This window comes from Arctopsyche grandis, chromosome 3 (assembly GCF_051622035.1).
Source record: "Arctopsyche grandis isolate Sample6627 chromosome 3, ASM5162203v2, whole genome shotgun sequence".
In the NCBI taxonomy this organism is placed as follows: Eukaryota; Metazoa; Arthropoda; class Insecta; order Trichoptera; family Hydropsychidae; genus Arctopsyche; species Arctopsyche grandis.
The window spans coordinates 28,399,836-28,422,888 of record NC_135357.1 but is presented as its reverse complement, the minus strand read 5'-3'; the positions used below and the strand labels follow the sequence as shown (position 1 = coordinate 28,422,888).

Sequence of the window (23,053 nt, the reverse complement as noted above, 5' to 3'; positions counted from 1 at the left end):
GCTCAAAACATGTACAAATAATCAACAACTACAGGTAATGGTTTGCACATTGTACAATAAATGAAAATGGCGAAACACTTTTACAGTTAGATATGATTAAATCAAATCAGTGTTTCATCATTTACCAGTCAAATATTCAAATTAATACGTAAGTTATATAATAATAATGTATGTATATGGTTAGCTTCGACAAACTTTTAAAACTATTAATACGGGAAGCATGTTAATTAATGTTAAATATGAAAGGAAAATTGTAAGAAAAAAACAATACCAAGAGTACATAGAATACCACCGTTCGCTTGACAAATGATAAAAGCATAATATGTATGTTTGTAAATCGTGATGTAATTTGTGTGCATAAGCCAACATGTCCTAAGTAAGCACGATCTTACGAATCTGCATTATTTGTCAGGGTGAGGTCTCAAACTGAACATTTTTGCTTAGACACACATGGCCAGATAAAAACCAGTGCTTTTAACAAAGTTCTCTGGACGGTTACCTCGGTCTGAGCGGGTCTACGTTGTGGAGAGATCCGAGCGTAGGCTGGTCTGCTGCGGTTGCAGACCCCGGTTGACCACCGTTGTTGCCACCGGCCGACGAAACTGACGCACTTTTCACGTGACCTTTGCTAGCGGGAGCAGCGGTGGGTGTAGCAGCCGTACCACCACCACTGCTTGCACCGTTTGTGGAATTAGAAGCACCCGAGCTCTTTGCCGTGTTTTCACAGCCGCCGCCGTTTCCATTACTGTTATCGTACATTCGTTCAGTGAGCGATAATATTCCGTGTCGAAAATTTTGGGCAATGTTCATATATACAAAAGTATTTCGATTTCCAATCCAACGATTTTCATATTGGCCAATTCGTATGAATTGTGAAATGTTCATATCAATATTGTTAAATTATGAGGCCATGAAAATCGGTTTCCATGGTTTCCAAAACGTCACCAAAAGGACAGATAGATGGCAGCACAAAAAAGTTAAGAAAAAATACATGCTGTTAGTATTTAATGCAAATTTACAATGGTTAATACAAATATAATAACGTTAAAATCTACATTTTTTTTTTTTTATAGACAGTCCCACATGAATGTTAAAATATACAGTGCACACATTTCAAACGAGGTTAAGAATGAGGGACTGTCTATGACATATATTTAAACAATAAAATACCATACATACAATGTTAATTAAAGTAATCAAATATTCATTTTACAAATACTGAGTTAAAAATATCTTATACAGGTGGAACTGTACCAATTCGTAGTTAAGCGCAATAATATAGGGATCAATCTATTAATATTTACAAAAGGCAAAACCTACTCCACGAAAAAAATATGCACGAGCAATGGTCAATATACATACAATCTAATCATGAATTTTTTCCCGTGGAGTATGAGTTTGACCTTCAGTTATTCATAAATAGAATAACTGTACTATACTGAATAAATAAAATATACATTTTCCTTTTCATTAGAAGTCTAAAAATGTTATTGAAATAATTCTAACAAATTCTAACAAACAAATTGTCTTTATTAATTACTAAGCCAAACTTCTTTTGTTTAAGATAAATATGTAATTGAACTTCTTTAACGTTTTAATTTATGTTGGAAACAACGCATTTTAAACATTGCAGTGCTTTATCAAACACTAAATCCAGAATAAAAAAATATATACAAATATATCAGCAGCGATTAACAATACCTAGAATTATCTTGAAGAGGATTGCTCGGTTTATCCGTTGCAGCTCCAGTCTTAGAATCATAATTAACAGTTGATCGTCTGCCTACAGTACCACCAGCAGTTAATGTTCGTTGTCCTGAAAGCACAATTTGAAAATAAATACAGTGAAAATGATCACGCATTATAAATTGACACGGCATGTAGTATCGAGACTCACTAGGTTCCAACTTGGGTTGGGCTGAAGCCGGTCTCGGAGTACCTTGTTGAATTTGCATCTGCGCTATACGTGCCGTATTTTCTTTGATACTTGCCGAGTCGATCGTATTCTGCAAAAGAATCAACAGTAAAAAAATTGTTCCCTCAAATGCAGGATCGATTGAGGCGAATGGTCATTACTTGTCTTTTGAAATTAGAGGGAGGTGCAGTCGTTTGCAATTGCGGCGTCGGAGGAGGAGGCTGCGTCGGAGGTGCGGTACTTGTAGTCGTTTGTCCGGCAGCTCGTAAGCCTTCTCCGCCGGAAGATGCTCGTCGAGATGTAGGCTTGGCCGATGATGCTGATATTGAACGATGTACACCACGGTGGGAGGGCGACGCAGCGCCCACACCACCTGCAATATCGCGCGAAACCATCACAATATCAGAATACAATTCGATAAGATTCAACTATTATAATAAGATCGCAATAATATATACCTGCTGTAGAATTCTGTTGATTTGTAGCGTTCGCTGATTGTGGAACACCGGCGATATTACGAAGCGAAAGTGATGAACCTGATCTCGAACCATCTGATTCAGGCTATAAATAAATAAAATAAAAATTTAATAACCACAATCGACCACCAATATATCCCGAAATGAATACGTAAAACTTTGCTTACATCTGTACTCTTTCTGCCAAGTAATAAATATGTTGCAAACACATCATCATATTTAGCTTCTGCTAATGATTTTTCTATGTCTTGCCTATTGTAGCCCAAAAAGGCTAGTCCCTCTGTAATAAAAACAATAAACATCAATGGACTAATATTTTTAATGAATACATATAATCTATATCGATATAATTATTAAAATATACACGTTGACAGTACATGCATCAACTGAATGAAAATAATAAATTAAATTTAACATGCAAATAGATTAGTTTAACGCAATTAGACTACACAAAAAGTTTTTGGCTACTTCGAGTATTAATAAAAAATAATTTTCATTTAAAAAAGTTATAAGACAGTAAAAATCTAGACAAATTTAACGAAATAAACAATATAACATTGAAAAAATTAAAGTAAATTTTTTAAAATACACATTTGTCAAAAAAAGACTCATCGCTTGAATAAATAAAATCTAATACTCAAATTATAAATTAAAAACACAATTTTTCACCGCATATGACATAAACGCCTAATAAAAGTTTCTTGAAAAAACAAAATGTATGTAAATGACTACTAAATCAGCCATCAATAAATGAAAAAATATAAATATTTATATACATAAGTATGTAGATAATTCAAGGAATTTATTTTAATGTCCATGCAAAAACTTACAAATTAAAGTATAAATAAAAAATAAAGCAGGCATTAATTTTAAACACATCATATAATTTTTGTTTAATAAACATGACTATCTTTGTTATGATCACAGAGCGTAAAATAAATAATTATGTTTTAAAACACACTGTAAACGATGACGGTTATGAACAAACAAAAGATGGTCAAGTATATTTTGCATGTTAGTCAACAACATACCCATGTGTACTGTAATATGAAGGACGGTTAAAGTTGTCATGGAAATCACAGAATCGATCCAGAACGATTTATATGAAGGTAAAACAAGAAAAAAATTGTGACGAAATGTATAGCAAAATAATCATTTTTAATATTTGTGCATAAAATAAATGTTTTCCATGACGTGAAAACAAGTTAAATATAAGAAAAAGTAAGTTAATTTTAACAAGTCTTAGTCATGATGTACATACATCATGATTAAGCCCATGTAAGTGCTCAAAACCAATACATATGTATATTTAATAATGTGAATACGAATGTCAGTTGTTTTTAAAATTAACAATATTGATAAAATATGAGAACTGTATATGATTTACATAATTTCAATTCTTAGTTACTGTTAAAATCGGGAATACGTTTTTTTTAATCATATTTCACAAACAAGATGATGAATATACCTATTCTTTTGTGATCTTTGAAATCTTGTTGTGGTTCTGAATAAGGACGAAGTTCTTCATCCTCATAACCAGTATTCATCCAACGATCTCTCATAATGACTTCTAGAGATGCTCGTTTTTCAGGATTCAAAACTAAGAATTTTTTTAATAGATTCTCACAATCCGTCGACATATAAAATGGTATTCTGAAAATAGAAAGAAGATAAATATTTTATTACAAACGCCACTTTCTGATATTAAACGACTTTTTGATTCATAAAAAAATTCAAATTAGTCACTAACCTATATTTTCCTCTAAGTACCCTTTCCCGGAGTTCTCTAAGTGTTGAGCCGTCAAAAGGAAGTGAACCAGATACTAATGTATATAAAATAACTCCTAGTGACCAAACATCTACTTCAGGACCAAAATATTTTTTACCTAAAAACAAATTTATACAATTATATTGCGTATTTGAATTATAAAATCTAAAAATAAAAATAATTCAAAAATAAATACCTTGAAATAGTTCGGGTGCAGCATAAGGGGGACTCCCGCAAAACGTATCAAGCCGCCGTCCAGGTTTATATTCATTTGAAAAACCAAAATCGGCAATTTTTATATTCATTTCCCCATCTAATAGAAGATTTTCAGCTTTAAGATCCCGATGAATAATTAATTTTTGGTGGCAGTACTGTACGGCACTCACAATTTGCCTAAACTTTGCACGAGCTTCTTTCTCCTTCATGCGACCATGAAGAACAAGATAGTCAAATACCTACAAAAGAAACAATTGTTCAATAAAAGTTTCTACATATATATATGTGATATTATTCTTGTATGTTTAAAACATTTTTCAACTAACCTCTCCTCCAGATGCATATTCCATAACAAGGTACAATGTCCTTTCAGTTTCAATAACTTGAAATAATTTTACTATATTTGGATGATCTAACATCTTCATTATTCTTACCTAAAAATGATGAATGCATAATGTAAGTATTTAAGCAGTTCAATTATCAATAAATTAAAAAAAAAATTAACATAAAAATAGTCATTAATTACCTCACGGAAAAGTTTCTGTAGTGATCCAGGATTAAGTTGCGTTTTATCGATAATTTTAATAGCAACTTCTTTTCCAGTCGGGACATGTTTAGCTAATTTGACTTTGGCAAAGTTGCCTTTGCCAATTGTTTTTAAAAGTTTGTATTTTCCTATATGAGGTTCTTCAGTAGTTCGCGACCGACCAGAAGCCCTAGTCGCACCTCCCGTGCCAGTTCCAGTTCCTCCACCTTGTGCAGAAGACTCTGACGCACTCTGAAACCGAAAAAGGATAATTAATATTTAAATCATCATTATTATATTAACGATTACATTCATTAATTTATTTAAGTTTGGACCATTCTGGCATCCCTAATGCGCCACAATGGTCGAAAATATTATTAACTATATTTAATTTAAACATCGCTATATGTAGTATAATATATAGAAATATATAATTTCTAAAATAAAAAAAAAAACATGATTCCAAAATTAGCCACAGACACACGTCCATAGAATTTAATGCTTGTGTACAAACGTACATTAGTCTATAAGAATGATTCCAACACATGCTAAAGACATAAAATCTTTATGCAACATTTCAACTCTTCTCATATGTAGTATAACATCAATATCTACACAGATATGAATAAGGCAACACTGCAGCTCGTAGTAACCAGATAACATGTGTTTACAGTATGACTAATCGTACTAATAGCTGTAAAAAATGCATAAAAATCAACACTAACTTGACAAACATTTAAAAAAATTTCATGTCACGATACTCGGCTTAACGCATCACAGAGTACACATGTTGATTTTAAAGAGAGGGAAAAAACTACTATTGTAAATATACAGTAACAAGTGGTGTATAGTACAATATATAATATTGAGTACATACTATATAAATACTATATAGCCAATTGATCTATAGTAGTATTTTAAAATATGCATATTTTATATGTTTCATAATAAAATTTGGTCATATTTTGTCTACTTCTCATGTACACCATGATAAACAATTAAAGAACGCAGATTGAATGTATCAATCACATCTCTCAAAAGTATTAAGGATTGCTTTATATTTCAATATAGGAACATACCTCCAACCCTAAAATTGAAAATGAAACCATTCACATTGCACATTTCTATTGGTATACCTTTTGCTGCGGTGGGGGTGGTCTCTTCGGTGGTGTCTTCACAGTGGTACTTTGAGAATCACTGGTTGTCCGTGTGAGGGCACGCCTCGGAGTTTGAGATGCACCCGTGGAACTACGAGTGTTCTCACCACGACTGAACGACATTTTGGTGGAACGAGCACCATCCGTCTCCGTCACCAAGCCTCCCTGTTCCATATCACTGATACCCGATTTGAGCAAATTACTAACGGCACGTCCACGTACCGCAGCAGTTGGAGTCGGCACACTTCCTCCCGTTGAGTTTCTAATAGTTTCACCTCGAGTGAATGATTTTTCTGCTTTATTTATTTTCATGTCAATTTTGTTTCTCGCCAAGACTTCGTCTACTTTTTTTTTCATAGTGATGCCCTTTTCCATCTCGGTGATTTGCTTCTCGAGACTTTGTAGCACGTCTGCTGAATCTTGGCCGTGGTTATTGTGTATCTGGTCTTCGGCGTTTCCATTTGTAGGCTGATGGCAGTTGAAGGACTTGAGTTGTATCGGAACTGCTCTATTGACTGTCGGCACCCGGTTTGGGAATTCTAACTTTTTGGGTGCTATGCCTGATGAGGTCACTTCATACGCAGACTTCTGAGACTTTTGATCATAAAAATGATCATTGATAGCTGAGGATACGGCGACACAAGCAGAACTTCTTTCAGCGTCGACTGCAGACGCCGGAGGGTTGTCCATCATGGCCAATGAGATAGCAGACGGTTGATCTTGTTTGGGTATGTCCGGAGGAGGTGGTTTTTTAGTCCGGAAGCTTTTCCGTACAAAGTCTTCCCGAATCAATTTTCGATCCATGTCCAAGTCAGTCTCGTTCAGCGCGTATCCATGTCTGTCATGAACTGGTAACACCCCTTCCAAACTCGATTCGTATCTTATCAGCGCTGAGAGATATGATTTTAGTACATTTACCACACCTAGTCGATATATGTACGATCATAAGATTATATAACACAAGGTCACCAAACACCACTCTCAATATTCATCATCATCGAAAATTATAAAATCGTATAGTCCCTTTGCATATATTTTACACGCACTAGCTGTCCATTAAAATCGTAAAAATTAAACGAATTTTAAATTAAATGATATCCTTCGTGGAGACCTTGGATGTACGAATCATCGATCGGTTGCGTCAATTCTGCAATATAATTAAAAAGATGCTGAATTCAATTTTTTTCATATAGATATATATTAAACGCCGACACCCAAGTTGATCGAAATCCAGCAGCGACGATATAAACGTACAAAAAAGCGATAACAGCAAATAAAACAGAAAAAAATATATTAACCATCACCAAATGTATTTATGATGACGATGCACGCAAACTTCACTTAATATTACACGAAAAAAAATTACATCACAGCAATTGAACAGACAATTTTACACTTCAGTGGAGCTAGATGATTTCATTTATTGCCTTACAACAAAACGCAGTAAATATACATGAAAATTTCGCTCTACGAAACGAAATAGATTCCATTATATAAATATTCAACGCTGTCGATCATAATAGCCAAAGCAAATGATAGGCAGTTGATGTGAAAAATAAACGTATACGCTACGTAAAAAAATGAAAGTGAAAAGTATACAAACATTCTAGTATACTCGTAGAACAATAACGCATTAAAAAGATTTTAATTTTAATTGAGGACCACGTTGGGAAATAATGCGCCTTCTCTTATTGTTATAGCGAAGTAAACAAGAGTATTTTTTGTAGCAAAAAAAAAACCCGCACATACAACAGTTTTAGGTAAAATCACTGACGTACAAATTTTGTGCAAACGAATGTACAACGAAAATGCACTAGATTGAAAATCGAACAAAAAACAATACAACGACAATAAAGCCTACGATTATTGTCGTTTACGGTATGATTGTTTCATTCGTGGCAATTAAATCGTACAATTTCGGTGATTGGACAGTAAATAAACGCTTCAAAGAATACAAATATTACCGTCGAGGTGATGATTAAAACACGTGCTTGGAAAAACATTTAACAAACCACCACAATGCTATCGGAACATTGTATACGAAAAAAAGCACACATTTTTTCCCAAGAACATAGCGAAACTGGCAATGGAATAAAGAAAAATTGCACACAATGAGTATTAAATACTTTCACGGTAGATATGCATGTATATAGATACATATCAACGGAACGACTGTACGAAACTCTAAAAATTTCCAAATGAAATGTAGCCCGAGATTATCTTGTCACTATAACGTGTACACACAGTATGACCATAAAAAGTTACTCGTCGTTCTAGAAAATCGTACTTTGATTGAGAAAAATATATTTATCGGAAACAAAATCTATAGATAAGCTGGTAAATGATAAGGTAGTGGAATGGCGCTGAGGGCTACAATGGCGACAAACCAAGTTGGACCAGACCAAGCAAGACCAGACAGACAGGCTACACGAGAGTCACAGGCGATGATTCACCATAGCGGCAGCTCGACTCGCTCCGTTGCCTCTTGCATCACCGGACACTGCTCCGACAGTTGGGTACAGCTTGGGAAGAGCTGAATTGGCAGGGTGAAAGTGAAATTGCCAAAACCGCACTTCTGACTCACTCCGTACATATTTTTTTTCCAGATAAGAACAAAATTGTCCTTTTTTTATTATAAACTTCGAGATAGCACAGGTAACCTCGCGAAAATGATAGATTACGTCACACTAAAACCACTTAACGAATTGATACCATAAACATTTCAGTTGGAAATATATCTCCTAGATATGAACAGTCAGATAAGGGGGCGTTTAAAAAGTTTGAAACGATGAAAAGTTAAAAAGTTTGAGACGATATCAGATGATATTCGAGTATATGTAGTACGACTAATAACTAGTCACCGGACCCAGAAGGTGCTGCGTATTGTTCAAAGGTTGTAAATGCATTATTAAAGGTTTGCCGAACCTTTTTTACAAAGGATTTACAACAATGGAACAATGGATTGCACTGTGACTATCCGGTGTCTACTAATAACACTGAGCAACAATAACACAAATTACCGGAGCGGAGACTAATCAATCTTTACTAAGTTTGACTCACTGAATTCGAATATGACAATGATTTTTGTTGGCTTGATCTCGTTTAAGAGATATGAGCGTTTGCAAAAAATGGTCAATCCTTGTAAACGTAATGAAAAGCAAAACTGGCCCAATGAATATCTCTATTGTATTCTATTGTCTATGTTTGAAAATTTTTAATACTTATGTGCAAAAATAATCTAACCATATGTATCGCCTTGGGATGATTCCTGTCATGGCACATATGATATATGTATGTAATAAAAATAAAATAATATCTCGAGAATAAAATGTGTAAAAAAAGTATATTTGATTTTAAAAATTCGCCAGACAATTAAATATTTTGAAGCAAAAAAATCACAATCAATAGAAAAAAAAAACATCTGACCATTGATTCCGATACTCTCTATTTATTGGCATGCAATACTAGATTTTGAATTAAAGATTGCAATAGCCGAAAATCTGTAAAAATTGCACATATTTTTAAACGCTTAAAAGAGACCAAGCCAACAAAAAATATTGTCATATTCGAATTCAGTGAGTCAAACTTAATAAAGATTTTTTTGTCTCCGCTCCCGTAATTGGAAAACGTATTTTTTTTTTGCTGCTCATTGTAAGCGGTTGAAAAGATTACAGTGTAATGTATCCGTTGAAACCACTATTCAAGGAACTGAGAATTATCCGACATTACAGACTAGTGGTTAACGTGCATCGATGCGTTTTATATAATAATAACAATAACCAACGTCAGAATATAATAGCATTACTCCAGCACATATGTACACACACACAGCACGAATTAAATGCAAAGAACGACCCACGAAGTCGGAGAGAAATTACGTCTAAAATTTCAGGCGTAGGACCAGAATCAAAATCTTGTCTAAGGTCGACCCAGACATGAGCACACTACCACGGCACACGAGTCATTCTCGATCGTGAGAGGCGGTTCGTATCTTCCCACGTCCGACGCTAGACAATGATCGTCAAGATCAAGCGGACGACGAAGCTGGCCGGAGCAGAGCAGAGCAGACTAACCATCGAACCAGAAAAAGTGACGACGTCTGTGGGAATGAACAAACGGCGAGTCGACAGCACCGGAGAGCATTGTTCGAGCGTAATTAAAAAATAAAAACGGTACAAAAAGAAAGGAAATAAAAAGGCAAAAACGCACATGTTCGGAGCAGTAGCTGTTGTGGCCTACGTACGAACTTGAGCCGGTAATTGAATATGCGACCTTCTCTGTGTGTGTGTGTGTGTGTGTGTGTTTTAGCGCGGGCAGACCAGGCCGTCCGGTAACTCAAACCAGCCAACAATAGTGCAATTCTGCATATAAATATTCAAAAAGACCGCAAGGCATGATGGTCTGAATCGTGGTGAAGGACTTTCCACCCCCCTGGTCTGGTCCGATGCATGTTTGATCACATGTCGTTCGTAATAATATAAAAGAGGCCAGTGGCGGATAAACGTAATGACACGCCAGGTTCGTGCATAATGAACGTTTCGATGTAAGCGAAGTATTATAGTAACCTGCATTGACCCATCTGTAATGCACGATTCGTGTTTGAAATGGAATAGATGAGTGAAATATGTATGTTCCCGGCTCATATTATACTGCAGTATTCGTTGTGCACACGTTTACCAAATTGAATAAGTGATTCATATTTGAACATCGTTAATTAGATAAATATGCAGTTTATTTGTACTGATTCAGTACAGTAACACAGTTGAGACATACAACTTGTATTCTTCTTTTTGTCAGAGTAATGATTGTTTCACGAAGACTATTTATTTCATCATCATCATTCACAGCTATTCGCCATCCACTGCTGGATGAAGGCCTCTCAAACACGCTTCCATTCGTATCTGTTTGGAGCAACTCTCATCCATCTCATCATCATTTTATCCACCCATCTCCCCTGTGGCTTTTTATCCTTTTAAATTCTCTCGGGTACCATGAGAGCACTTCTTTCGTCCATATATCGTCTGTTCTTCTAGATACATGACCCGCCCATTGCCATTTCAATTTCTTTACCCACTCTCATCACATCAACCACCTTTGTCATACTTCTATAACCCACCTATTGCATTGTCTATCTGTCCTCATTATACCCGTCATACAGTGTTCCATACTTCTTTGAGTGCATTGAACCTTATGCAGCATTCTGGTGTTCAAGTTTCGCTTCCAAACGTCATCACTCGCAAAACACATTTATCTAAGATATTTTTCTTCAGGCAAAGATTATTTAATAACAAATAAATTGAAATTCATAGATGAGACTAGTCTTTTTAAAATTTGACGCTAAATATAGTTTTATTTTAACATTAAAAATGTTTAAAATCCATCGTCGACATATTGACCTCTTTTACATATTTGGGTCATTTGCCATGACCAGATTTCTCTGAGTGATTCTGTTTTGTGCTTCCTCTGGAAGCTGGTGAGTCACAGCCTTTTACAGATATAGATCAAAGTTAGGTTAGGTAAGATCCATGAAGTGACCCAAAAAAGGTTGAAGGAAGTAAATAATTTCAATGAAATATTGGTGGAAAATACATGTTGTTTTACAACAACATCCCAAATCAATGCTATTTATCGTGAACACAAGTGACAGAAAAAAATGAAACATTTTGCATATAATATGATTATATTATATTATGCCACGATAACAGTGAGATCAATGAATATTGAGCAGCAAAATTTCGCTCCACATGCTGATTGGCACACTGCTTTAATATTTACAGTGGATTTTTACATCACAAAGTCCGTCGTCAAACAATTTTATAATTTAACCTTGGTCCACCCCCTTACTAAAAGTTTCGAGTGCATTTTCGGAAAACAAACCGCCGACTCAAAGGATGAAGGTGAAACGCTAAGGTATGTACACAAAACAGAACCGAGCAAATAGTAGATATGATAACAAGCATAAAAATGGACAATGTCGAATAGCGTCAACTTTCTAAAAAAGATTTCTCGGAAAACGGTTACACGGCTAATCCAAACGGTGGAAAGAAACACGGGTAGGTAGATGGATAGTTATGGAGACATACATATCTACACATATGTACTCGAATGTGCATGTGAAAAATTCTGTACATCTTCAAAACACACCTTTCAAATGCAAATGTGGTCCACGGCGTGTGTATGCGTGTGACGCGTGCATTATGAAAGAAGACAAATTGGTAAATATTTGACATGAGTGACTCGATTACTTAGCCGCGAAGTGGTTGGTGACAGTTTGAACAGGTGATTTTTCCCTTACCATACGTTCGATACGATTGAGACAAGTTAGAATTTCTAGACCAGAGGCTCTTAAACCGTGATCCGGAAGTCAATAGAACGCAACGAGGTATAAAAAATTAATCTGCGGCACATTTCAATAAAAAAAAACATCTTGAAAAATTTAAGCTATGGTCCAAAGTAAAAAGTCAGAATTCACAGTGGCCAGATTACATTCCATCAACTCTAATTTCAATTCTTCGGTAGATAACAGCAATAAATAAAAAAAATAATAGTATTTAAGCGTGCCCAAACAAAAATTAAGAGGAGTATAAATGTACCAGCCAAAGGAGTGAATGAGCTGAAGGGGCGTGACGAGTTGCTCAGTTTGGTCAATATTTAGACAAAAGTTGTGATATTCTTATTACGAAACGGTTAAATATAGTCGAAAATTTTCAATCGAATGGCTTTCGACTGCTAAATATAGAAGTCGATGAACCTTTCCTCTGCGTTACTAAATGGACCGAACAGATTCGTATCATCGAAACTGACCCTAAAAGGAATGCTCGACGGCGATCGGCAAATCTCCTAACTGTCTATCAAGCGAGACATGTTAAATTATTTATTTTAAGTATGCTTGCGCATAGGTAGATATATATGTATATGTATATGTAGAGAGAGAGGCGGTGTTTCTCAATAATTAGCACGTGGATAAAAAAGCTCGGATAAATTCGAACAGCTGTACAGTTGCTAAGCAATAAGCGTCGTGCAAAGATGTGCATCTTTCATTTGAAACAAATCCCAACTAAATATCGAAGTGTTGATTTAAGTAAGACGATATTTTTTATGTATTAGTTAGTCCATGAAGCAGATGCGTGGTTGAAATCCGATACGAAGAGTCAATGTGGCAAATCAGCGTATAACATGAGATATGTACCACGATCAGATGCAAACGATAGATATCCACTTAAGGACGAACGGATTAAAATTTAGTATAGAAAACCGCACCCGTATATAAAGCAATATTAATTAATGCAAAATATTTGCAACAAATTGTAAATATACTAACCATTATCAGAATCGACAGGGTTATCGACTTTAATATATGTCAGCTATACTTGTGTAAACAATATTTCTAGAAAATATCGCGCGTACGATTCAATTGTATAGTATAATATGTAAGATTTGCCCTTTCAATCTGTCATATAAAATGCACCGTATGGAATGGCCGCATATTTCGTTTAATTATTTGATAATTCAAAACTGTGACGGATAACAGGATGTCCGTTTATGGGCTAGAAATAATAAACACAAGGTTGACCGGTTGAAAGTCGACAGATCAATTTTGCCAACCGTGACACAGCCATGAAAATTTGGAAGAAATAGACCGTGGAAATGCAAAACGCATACACGTGCAAAAAAAGTATGCAATAAATACAACGGAAAAATAAGTAAGATAACTGTAGATAGAACCAGGTCTCAATCTATGGCTTTCTTCAGCAAACCGGAAAGCGAAGACGTATCTTTGCAACCGAATGTGCTCTGTGTGAATGGCAACTTGTGCAGAAAAATGTCCCACAGATTTAAATTTACCGCACGGTCACTTCACAATCAATACCAAAAATGTTTTAATAAATCATAATAGGAAACAGAAATTCTAATTCAATCGAAAGCAAACATATGAATATTAATAATAATTTGATATTCCTTTGTTCTTTTCGTCCATATTTAAAATTTTATTTCCTTATTTTGAAAATCGATGAATTTTGATTAATCTAGTTTCATACAATAGTTTTTTTTTTTTTGCAAATAAGAATTAATTTACTACGCATTTTATTAATGAAATTAAATCTCACGAATTTTTAACCAATCAATAGATAAAAAATGGCAGTTTCAAACGGATCGGAGGAATATAGGAATATTGCCTGAACGATTAGCGAAGCGAAACATAGAATAAATAGCCTTGTAAAAAGGGCGCTTATTAATTGAACTTTAATAAGCTTATTAATTGTATTTTTTTATAAGTTACGGTGTACCTAGTGAATAGTATCTATTTTAAAGCTAAAAGTATTCGAAATAAAGTTAAGGAGTAAGTACTAAGTGAATAGTATCTAATTTTAAATACAAAGTAGAACACTATCTAAAATAAAGTTCAATCACACATTCCCAAATTTGTGTAGTTCAAATCAAAAGCTGAAATTATAAAATTTTAATTGTGAACCTTGGGGGCTTCTAATTATACAAGTTCAATTAACCCTTGCGGGGTCAAATATGATCTGATTATCAGGGCCGACGAGGGGAAAGAAGCCGAGTCAAAGTTCCAGGGTTGATATTTTATATTATTCTACATAAAAATACGTGTATTTTTTTAATGCTAAATTTTCATTATTTTTCGCATTATTATCGTATCTGTTATATCACACTTCTCATTCAATTATTTAAAAAAATATCAACCAACATAAAGGCATTTTGCTAATAGTTCTAATAAAAAATATATGTATAAGGGCCTGAAATATATTTTTTTAATTTTGCATTCCTCTCGGCGGCCCTGCTGATAATAATGGCCAACATTTTTTGTAGGTTTTCAAATAAAATCTCTACAAACGATCGGATTACTTTTATTATTATACGCTTCAGTTTTCGCAATATTGGTCATACAATCAATTATCACATTATTTTAAAATAAATAAACCAACAGAATAACGATAAATTCGAACGAAATCGTCGTATTACATGTAAAAGTAAAGGCTCGCCTATGATCAATTCTGAGAAAATAAAAACACCTACTAATACCATAGCAGGAAAAAAAGCAACAACTCCAATTGGAATTTTATCAAGTAAATAGCTGTCATAACTACATCGTGCCAAGTGTCATTTTCACATGAGAATATCGATCGAAATTATCTACAAAATAAACCGGAGTCGTGGAAATCTTACGAATCCAAACGAATAAAAAAAAATCAACGAGTTCATACATACAATCCTCGGCGGAAGATAAGATAGTGTGTCCATGACGATTTTATCGAAATCAGATCCCAAACCCACGATTATTATTTATTTAAACAATCATTCCGATTAACTAAATCAAAGTACACGAATGCGAAACAAAAACTGTAAATCAAGCACATTGTATAACAAACTTCGTATACGTGTATATAATTAAAGCAAAAATTGGCAATGCATGATCCTTTCTGTCGACTACCGGTATCGCCTACCGATACTGTAAGTCACGTTCGGGCCGAGAATCCCATTATATCACATTCATTATAAGATTTTTTCCACTGAATGCGTACATATTTACATTATACGAAAATTCCCGTGGTTCGCCACGCTACTATAACCAACAGTACAAAATGCAGCGAGAGGAGAAGAGAACCGGTTAACAGCGTCCCGTTTCACGCACAGGCACAAAAGAGACACTCCAGACACAAAATTTGGCACAAAACTTCAACTTTTAACACAGCAGTCGCATCCAAACTGCAACTGCTGCACCGAAAACGATGCAAATAAACCACAGGTGTGGTTTATGTCTATCTATCTATCACTCACTCACACACACACACACTAGGACCGAAAATATACGTTGAAGAATCGCACATTCGGGTGTGTAACCACCGAGGGATTGAGAAGCGCTGAGGCTTCCAAAACTGTTAATTACAGGTGAATTCTATCGATGGACACGTCGTCGTCCAAGCGAGTATAACATTCGTGCTCAACTGACGCAAGTGGTACCATCGACACGCTCGCTCAGAAGCTGGAGACCTTCGGAGATAGTGGGGGAATACTCGTTCGTATGAAAAACCATAGGCGACTCGAATACGCGCACATAAATATAAATATATATATACACCTAGTACTCATGTGTTTTTAATAAAGAAAAAACACGGCGAAAATAGCATGCTTAGAATTAAATCGCAAATAGTATTACAGATAACGCCGCTGCTTATCAGTGGCGTATATGTCAATAAAAATATACATATATATGTATACACTGTACAGTCATGTTGTGGTTTTTTTTAAAGAAGCGCCCGCATTATTGAAGATAAAACCAGGACTGCACTGGGTTAATTAAGCTTGAAACTTTGCGTGATCGTTTAAAATAATATAATAATTAGAGGTAGGATAGCCAAGGTGCCGCTCATTGTTCCTTTGTAAAAAAGGTTCGGCAAACCTTTAACAATGCATTTACAACATTTGAACAATACGCGGCACCCTCTGGGTCCGGGCTTTAATCATAATACAACAGTAATATGTATTTGTGCAAATATTATATTAAAATTATGTTTGTACAATTTAATGTGCTGCTCATAAGTATGACTCAGTGTCATGATCGTTTTTTTGGAAATACATTTGGGTGTAATAATATTCCACATTTTATTTACCTTTTATCTAATATATAATTTCGAAAGAGACTTTGTATGTATGTATGTTTGTTTCGTAGATCCGTGAAGTCATTGAACAAATGAATATTCGAATAAATTTAGATAATATAAAACTATTCAAATAAATTTAATAAAATGTGTACTATTTGATTGGCCATGTTTAAGCGGTTTATATTATAAATACCGACCGAAGCCGGGTAAAAATAAGTAGCCAGCAGTATATATATACACATATGTATATAGCTCGGTGGTTGCGTTAATGCTAACTCCCGAGAGGTTCCCGGGTTCGAGCTTTCAGTTGACCCCGATTGAAAAGCATTTATTCTGAGTATATCTGCAGTGCTGCTGGGTATGTGTGACTCCAAATCGTTCGTTTTGATTTTTTTACCGATTTCATTGCTGAAACGGCTCCTCATCAAATTAGCAAAAATCATTATACTGTTTATGTCACCACTATTCGAATATGATTTCAAAATTTATATACCAAAGGTATCATTCAAGGGCAACCCGTAATGGCATCAAGGGAATAAAATAAAAATTCACTTAGTACAGAAAAAGATACATGAAGCTGATATTGTCACCATATTTATCACGTATTTTATTTACGTTCACATACATACATATATAAAACGTTCTAAAAGTGTGAATATCGCATTTGAGTAGAAGATGTATGACGCCATCTTTTATATACATATAAAATTGGATTTTGACTTGTACGTTCCTCGCACAATTTCAAGACTAATCGGGACAAAGATTTTGCTGTCACATCCTGTCATTCAACGCGTCTCATTGAAGACTTGAATGAGATTAAATAATATTCTTTTGTGTAGCTTTAGCTACCGTATTATGTTTCAGTGACGTCATATCAGAAATAATTAGTATGTAATTTGCAATATTTTAGAATAAATTCCAAGAAAGTTTCAATGAAATTGCTTAAATTTCAAGTTAGCTCGTTAGGAATAAAACTCACAAGTAAAAAAATTTGCATACATAACTGAAATTAAATCACACACTCCATTACACTTTCTACATATTTTTTACTAAAACGATCATCGAACTTTGGATCCAAGTATAGATGAACACGCGATTAGTCCAGGTGCAGTCCTAGTCTAAGCAATAATCGCACATGATTAAATTCGCACAAGCAAAACTCAAAACTTCATCACGAACCATGTTTAAACTTTGACCGATACAATTATGTCGATCACGTGCGCGTACTTAACGCTGATTGGTTCTGGAGATTATTTATACTCTTTAATTAGTGTTCGTTGCGGCAATGAACATTAAGGGCACGTCAAATTAAAATTGAAAACATTTTCAAAACCAACCTTAAAAAATATGCGACATATATTATTATACCTTTTCGTGCGATCGATCCATACGCTCCGGACTCATCCAAGTTAAAAATAACGAAACATAATACAACGGCAAACAAAAACCAACGAGGATAATCAGGACAGTGAAAGCGTGGACAAACTACTTAAATTCGACGAGGTGGCGGAATATCGATGCGAAATGTTTGAAGAGCGTAAAATTAAATAAACCAGCAACGTGGTCTAGTGGTGAGTGTTGCATTCTTTCGTGCGAGGTGTCACGGGTTCGATTCCCACTAGTCTCATTGTTGGCCAGACCTCAGTTTGTCGAGGTCAATCGTTTCTTATCAGAATTTGCCAATTTTTCTGATTTCATTGAAACGGTTCCTGTAAATTTGGCTTCTCCTATCCAATTTTCTATTGTGTAACCTTGAATTATTGTTATATCTCAGGTTTCGCCATCTACATAGATTATTGAATGTAAAAATTCGTATAGTTACATGAAAAATGTTATTGATCGTATTGTTTACGATGTTTGTGATGTCTGACCATAGATGTTAGGTGTTGTTTCGATTTACATGTGTACGTATGAAATAATTATGTATTTAATATATGTAATATATAATTTCTTATTCTGTTTAGCACACTCGCCGCTTTGGAGCAATCTGTTAGGCGAGTGTGCATGATTATTTGAAATAAAATAAAAAATGGCAATTTCTTTTTATTATCAGATATAAATCATAAGGCCGGTACGCCACTGGATGATCCGTCACAAAGAGCGGATACGGCACAAAAGGTGACGTCACTAGAGCGTGCGCTATACGGGAGTGCAACGACAGGTACACACCGCTCTCTTGTACAAAATGTAAATATCTATCCCAAATTTGACGAATTTGAATTTGGCATCAGATTGTGCACGAGGTGGAAAATTGTCTGAAAAAATTCTATATGCGGCAATGATCTAATTGCAGGTAAGATAATACGGGCGCAATGATAAATGGCGCGAGCACTTTTATCTATTGTTTTCCAAAAGCGGCCATCTCAGATCATTGAGTGCAATAACGATTTTGGGAAATGCGTGTATGAAGTTGTGTCGTTTTCAATATTATCCAGTATGTGGATTAATAATAAAACATGACGTTTTCGTTAGTACAACTACATATGGAAGTGGTGTGTTGTCCGTAATTAACATGGTCTCAATTTCAGAATTCAGAAACACACTGATGAAATTGCATATTTTAAAATATTTTGATATAATTAGTATGATGCCAGTTGGCGGTCAACAAATTTTAAACATGAAATTGAAACACTGAATATTTTATTTTACATATAAATAAACCCCAATGCGCCCTTCTAGACAATTAATTACAAACATTGTAGCATTTTCATTAGATATATCGCTGTATTTCGAGAGGCTGAAGAAAACGAAACTAACAACTAATTAATTAATTAATTAATCCGTCGAGATATCTATGGCTTTAGACTTGTACATAAATCAAATTCAGATATTTGTAACATAGCGGGTAGAACGATTTTTTCCAATTTGATGGAGGAACAATGAATTCAGATAAATTGGCAAACTCTAATAGGAAACGATCGACCTGGAGTCATTTACGTGCATATATCCAAGGTCTGGCCAACACCAGGTCAGGGAATTCACCCATGACCTTTCAGTTGAAAGCATTATACGCTAAGCATTAATGTTGCTGGATAATAATAATATTTTTACGTAGAAGTTCTTTCGACTTCAAAAATGAATCAACAATATTAATTAATTAACTAACGGCGAAAACACGTGGCACATGGTTTTTTGTTAGATAGTTTAAAACATGCGAAAAAAATGTGGCGTGCCTTGCACAGATTCATGGCACGCCGTCCCAAAATTACCCCCTGGAATTTTTTCAGTAAAATTGTATCCTTGTATTTATCCAAGCTTGACAGTGATCGATAACGGTGTATCCCATATTTGAAGAATTATAGGAGAACTTATCGACGTTCCACGTGCCACGTTCCTTGCTGTGTGTTTTCGCCCTAATGCCCCGATGCATGCGAAACCCGCTCTTATTTCAAGCATGAAAAATATTAATGTCGTTCGAACGAACGGACGACAGTAATATTTTATCGTTTACATACATATTATTGCACTATGCACTATTCGAAAACAGTCGAGTATGAGCAAACATTAGATATTTTAACGAATCCACAAATAAATATTTACGTAGGTAAAAGGTATCGTTTTCTATAAAACAATCGACTTCATTTTTTCTAAACATGTATATCCATATATGTAAGTATCAGTGGCGTGCCGTGGAAATCTTGTTTTTGTCGCAAACCCTTCATTGTGTGTGCGCGAGCAGAATACAAGGAGATATCATACCGAGTCCCCTTGAATCCTGCTCGCGCACACCTAAGTAAGGCTGTGCGATAAAACCAGGAATATTACCACGGCACGCCACTGGCATGTATGTACATTTATTTTTTTATCATACCATCGAATTTATCACACGCGAACGAATATTAAATGTCATTTATTTGTATAGCCATACATAAATATGTACAATAATAAATGGAATAAAATCTCACAAACACATTAAGGATTAGATAAGTCTTTCGTGTCCAATAGCTTTGATCTAATTAATGCGAGCAAGCTATTTATTAATATTCCTTTTACGTTCGAAAGATGAAGAAACCAACACCTACGCCTTTATATAATACAATATAAATCGTTATAAAATAAAACTATTGAGTAATCGACTGAAAAGGTGGTAGAAATTCAAAACGTCACCGATCATCATCATCATCATCACATCTTAACAATCGTAGGCAGCACAATAATTGGAAATAGCATCGCCGGATCGTTTAAGCAATTTTAAACGAAATCAAAAAATACACTTATATTTTTTTTTGTCCGCAACGTAACTAAAAACTTGCTACACCCACGACCAAAAATCGGTTCGATAACATTTTTCTGCAAAGACAAATCTCGTTACAAAAAACACGTGGGTTTCGATTTTTGGGCATGCGGTGGGGCGAGTCGGTTGACCAATCCACACGATCCGTTTTCATTTTCCCGATAAAACGTATCGCGAAAGATGGACACACCATCAATTCAATAATGTAATCCAACGGTGTTAAAAGACTCATCAAGGTCGTCGCTTGTCGATTCTTCGCGAGGTACCACTTTTCCATATATGGACGAATTTTATCGCAAGGATTCGGAACGAATAATAAACAATCAAATAATTACACGTACGCATCATTACATACGTACGATTCCGGCTCGGTGAACTCTTTGTCTTTTTTTTTTATAATTTACGATTGTGCTAAATTCAATAGAAACAAATCTATACATGTGGTACATAAAACAGGGCTGAGAAGTCGGAGATGTTAAAACTCGAGCGACTCCGACTCCTATTTCGCGTTTAAATTGCATTCACTGAATATTGAATAATCGAGTGAGAGTGACTCAACAATACCCAATGTATATATACCAGACACATGTATTTTTTCTCATGTTCGAGTCATATTGAGGAGATTGACAAATGTGTTGCACCAAATACTATCAGCAGAATAGACTAGTGGTTGGGATATAATGTTTTGGCCAGACTTTATGACTCCAGATCGATCGTTTTCTAGAGTTTGCCAATTTATTTGATTTTCATTGAAACCTCGAGTTTTCAGCAATCTCGAAATTCGCTGAATTGTATAAAATGCTGCAAATTTACCAATTTGACCATAGATGTCTCTGTGGGTGTTAATTGATCTGTATTTACTGTACAATATTATTATAATATTTATATCAAATTTATTATACAATGTTTAAGGCTAGAAAGGCGCATTGGTGTTACCTGTTAGGCTTTCCTGATATAAATTTAAAAAAATATATGTATACACATTATGTATTCATAGATCAAAAATGCAAAATATGTAAATATTATTAATCAGCCAGAGTCAGAGTTTATTTTAACGATTCCACACCCCTTGAATATAGCATAGTATTACTGACTGTAAAAGTTTTATGGTGTATATTAAACGTTTGCAACAATTGGATAGCTCCAATTGGAAGTTTATATACAGCCCTGTTTCTCTAAGTTCTAATTGAACTAGTGCCTGCTATAATATTAAAAATCAAACTATTGAATCGTTGATAGTTGGTTTCATAACAATAAATAAGAGCAATAATAATAATGGAATTTCAAAACGTTTAAATATGTAGATACAAACTAAAAATTCATGTTGAATAATTTATTACTAAAACCATATAAGTCTACATAATTACGCATTGTAAGCATGTATACAATACATATTTAAATAAATGCAATGAAAAAAGCTTATATAAAAAAAAATCAGATATGATATAACAATCTTATCAGGGCTTAATTTTGGCTTACGCTGGATTATTTAAAAATACATTGAACTACTGTTTTATATTCATAATAATATGGATAGTAAAATAATTCACATTCATTATCGCCACCATATGTAGATGAAAACGGTAAATAAAAAAAAATACATCCAATACAAGAACCACACATAAAAAAGTTTTTCAACTTCGCCGACAGATACCTCTAGCGGCCGACACACAGCATTACAATTCTCAATAAAATCGATCATAAAAAAAGTGAAAATAAAACTGCAAAAAAAAAAATCAGCATTGTATCACAATCCGACTGCACCGGAAGTGAACGGTTAAACGTATATATATAAATAATCATAAAATCACACAGCGTATTTATTGGCACACACATACATACATAACTGACCGTTTCCTCGTTTTCCATAAGAGACGAACGATCGGCGAAAAGTGGGCTACGATGTAATAAATACGAGCGAGAATTGCACACACGTGTACCGTACATACATTTCTTATCTATTCGGTATTTAGAAATGGCGAAAAAAAAAGAAAAATAAGAAAACGTGGTGGTGGTGGTGGTTCGCTTTTCCGACGTCCCGAAGGGGTCATGAAACGACCGCACGTGCATATGACCTGGTTAAATATTCACAACGAGTACATTTTAGTGAGAGTGCTTTAGGAAATTGGCGAGAAT

General features: G+C 34.7%; 1 protein-coding gene across 22 annotated transcripts in view; it reads right to left on the bottom strand.

Moving 5' to 3' along the window:
- The window catches only part of LOC143909524 (serine/threonine-protein kinase MARK2-like), a 78,728-nt gene that overhangs the window by 13,512 nt on the left and 42,163 nt on the right, over positions 1-23,053 (bottom strand). For 2 of the 22 annotated variants that reach the window (XM_077427539.1, XM_077427537.1), the window contains exons 1-14: positions 15,969-16,059; positions 13,380-13,605; positions 6,038-7,205; positions 4,902-5,153; positions 4,702-4,809; positions 4,356-4,614; positions 4,142-4,277; positions 3,860-4,044; positions 2,559-2,671; positions 2,374-2,476; positions 2,077-2,288; positions 1,898-2,006; positions 1,702-1,816; positions 500-745 (exon numbers count right to left, since the gene is read on the bottom strand). In XM_077427539.1, the coding sequence (XP_077283665.1) occupies positions 500-745; positions 1,702-1,816; positions 1,898-2,006; positions 2,077-2,288; positions 2,374-2,476; positions 2,559-2,671; positions 3,860-4,044; positions 4,142-4,277; positions 4,356-4,614; positions 4,702-4,809; positions 4,902-5,153; positions 6,038-6,862 (2,663 nt within the window). In that variant the 5' untranslated portion in view covers positions 6,863-7,205; positions 13,380-13,605; positions 15,969-16,059. Of the gene's footprint in view, positions 1-499; positions 746-1,701; positions 1,817-1,897; positions 2,007-2,076; positions 2,289-2,373; positions 2,477-2,558; positions 2,672-3,859; positions 4,045-4,141; positions 4,278-4,355; positions 4,615-4,701; positions 4,810-4,901; positions 5,154-6,037; positions 7,206-8,168; positions 8,334-13,379; positions 13,606-15,603; positions 16,145-23,053 lie in introns of those variants that run through there. The other 20 variants (XM_077427538.1, XM_077427536.1, XM_077427557.1 and 17 more) reach the window with 17 other exon arrangements.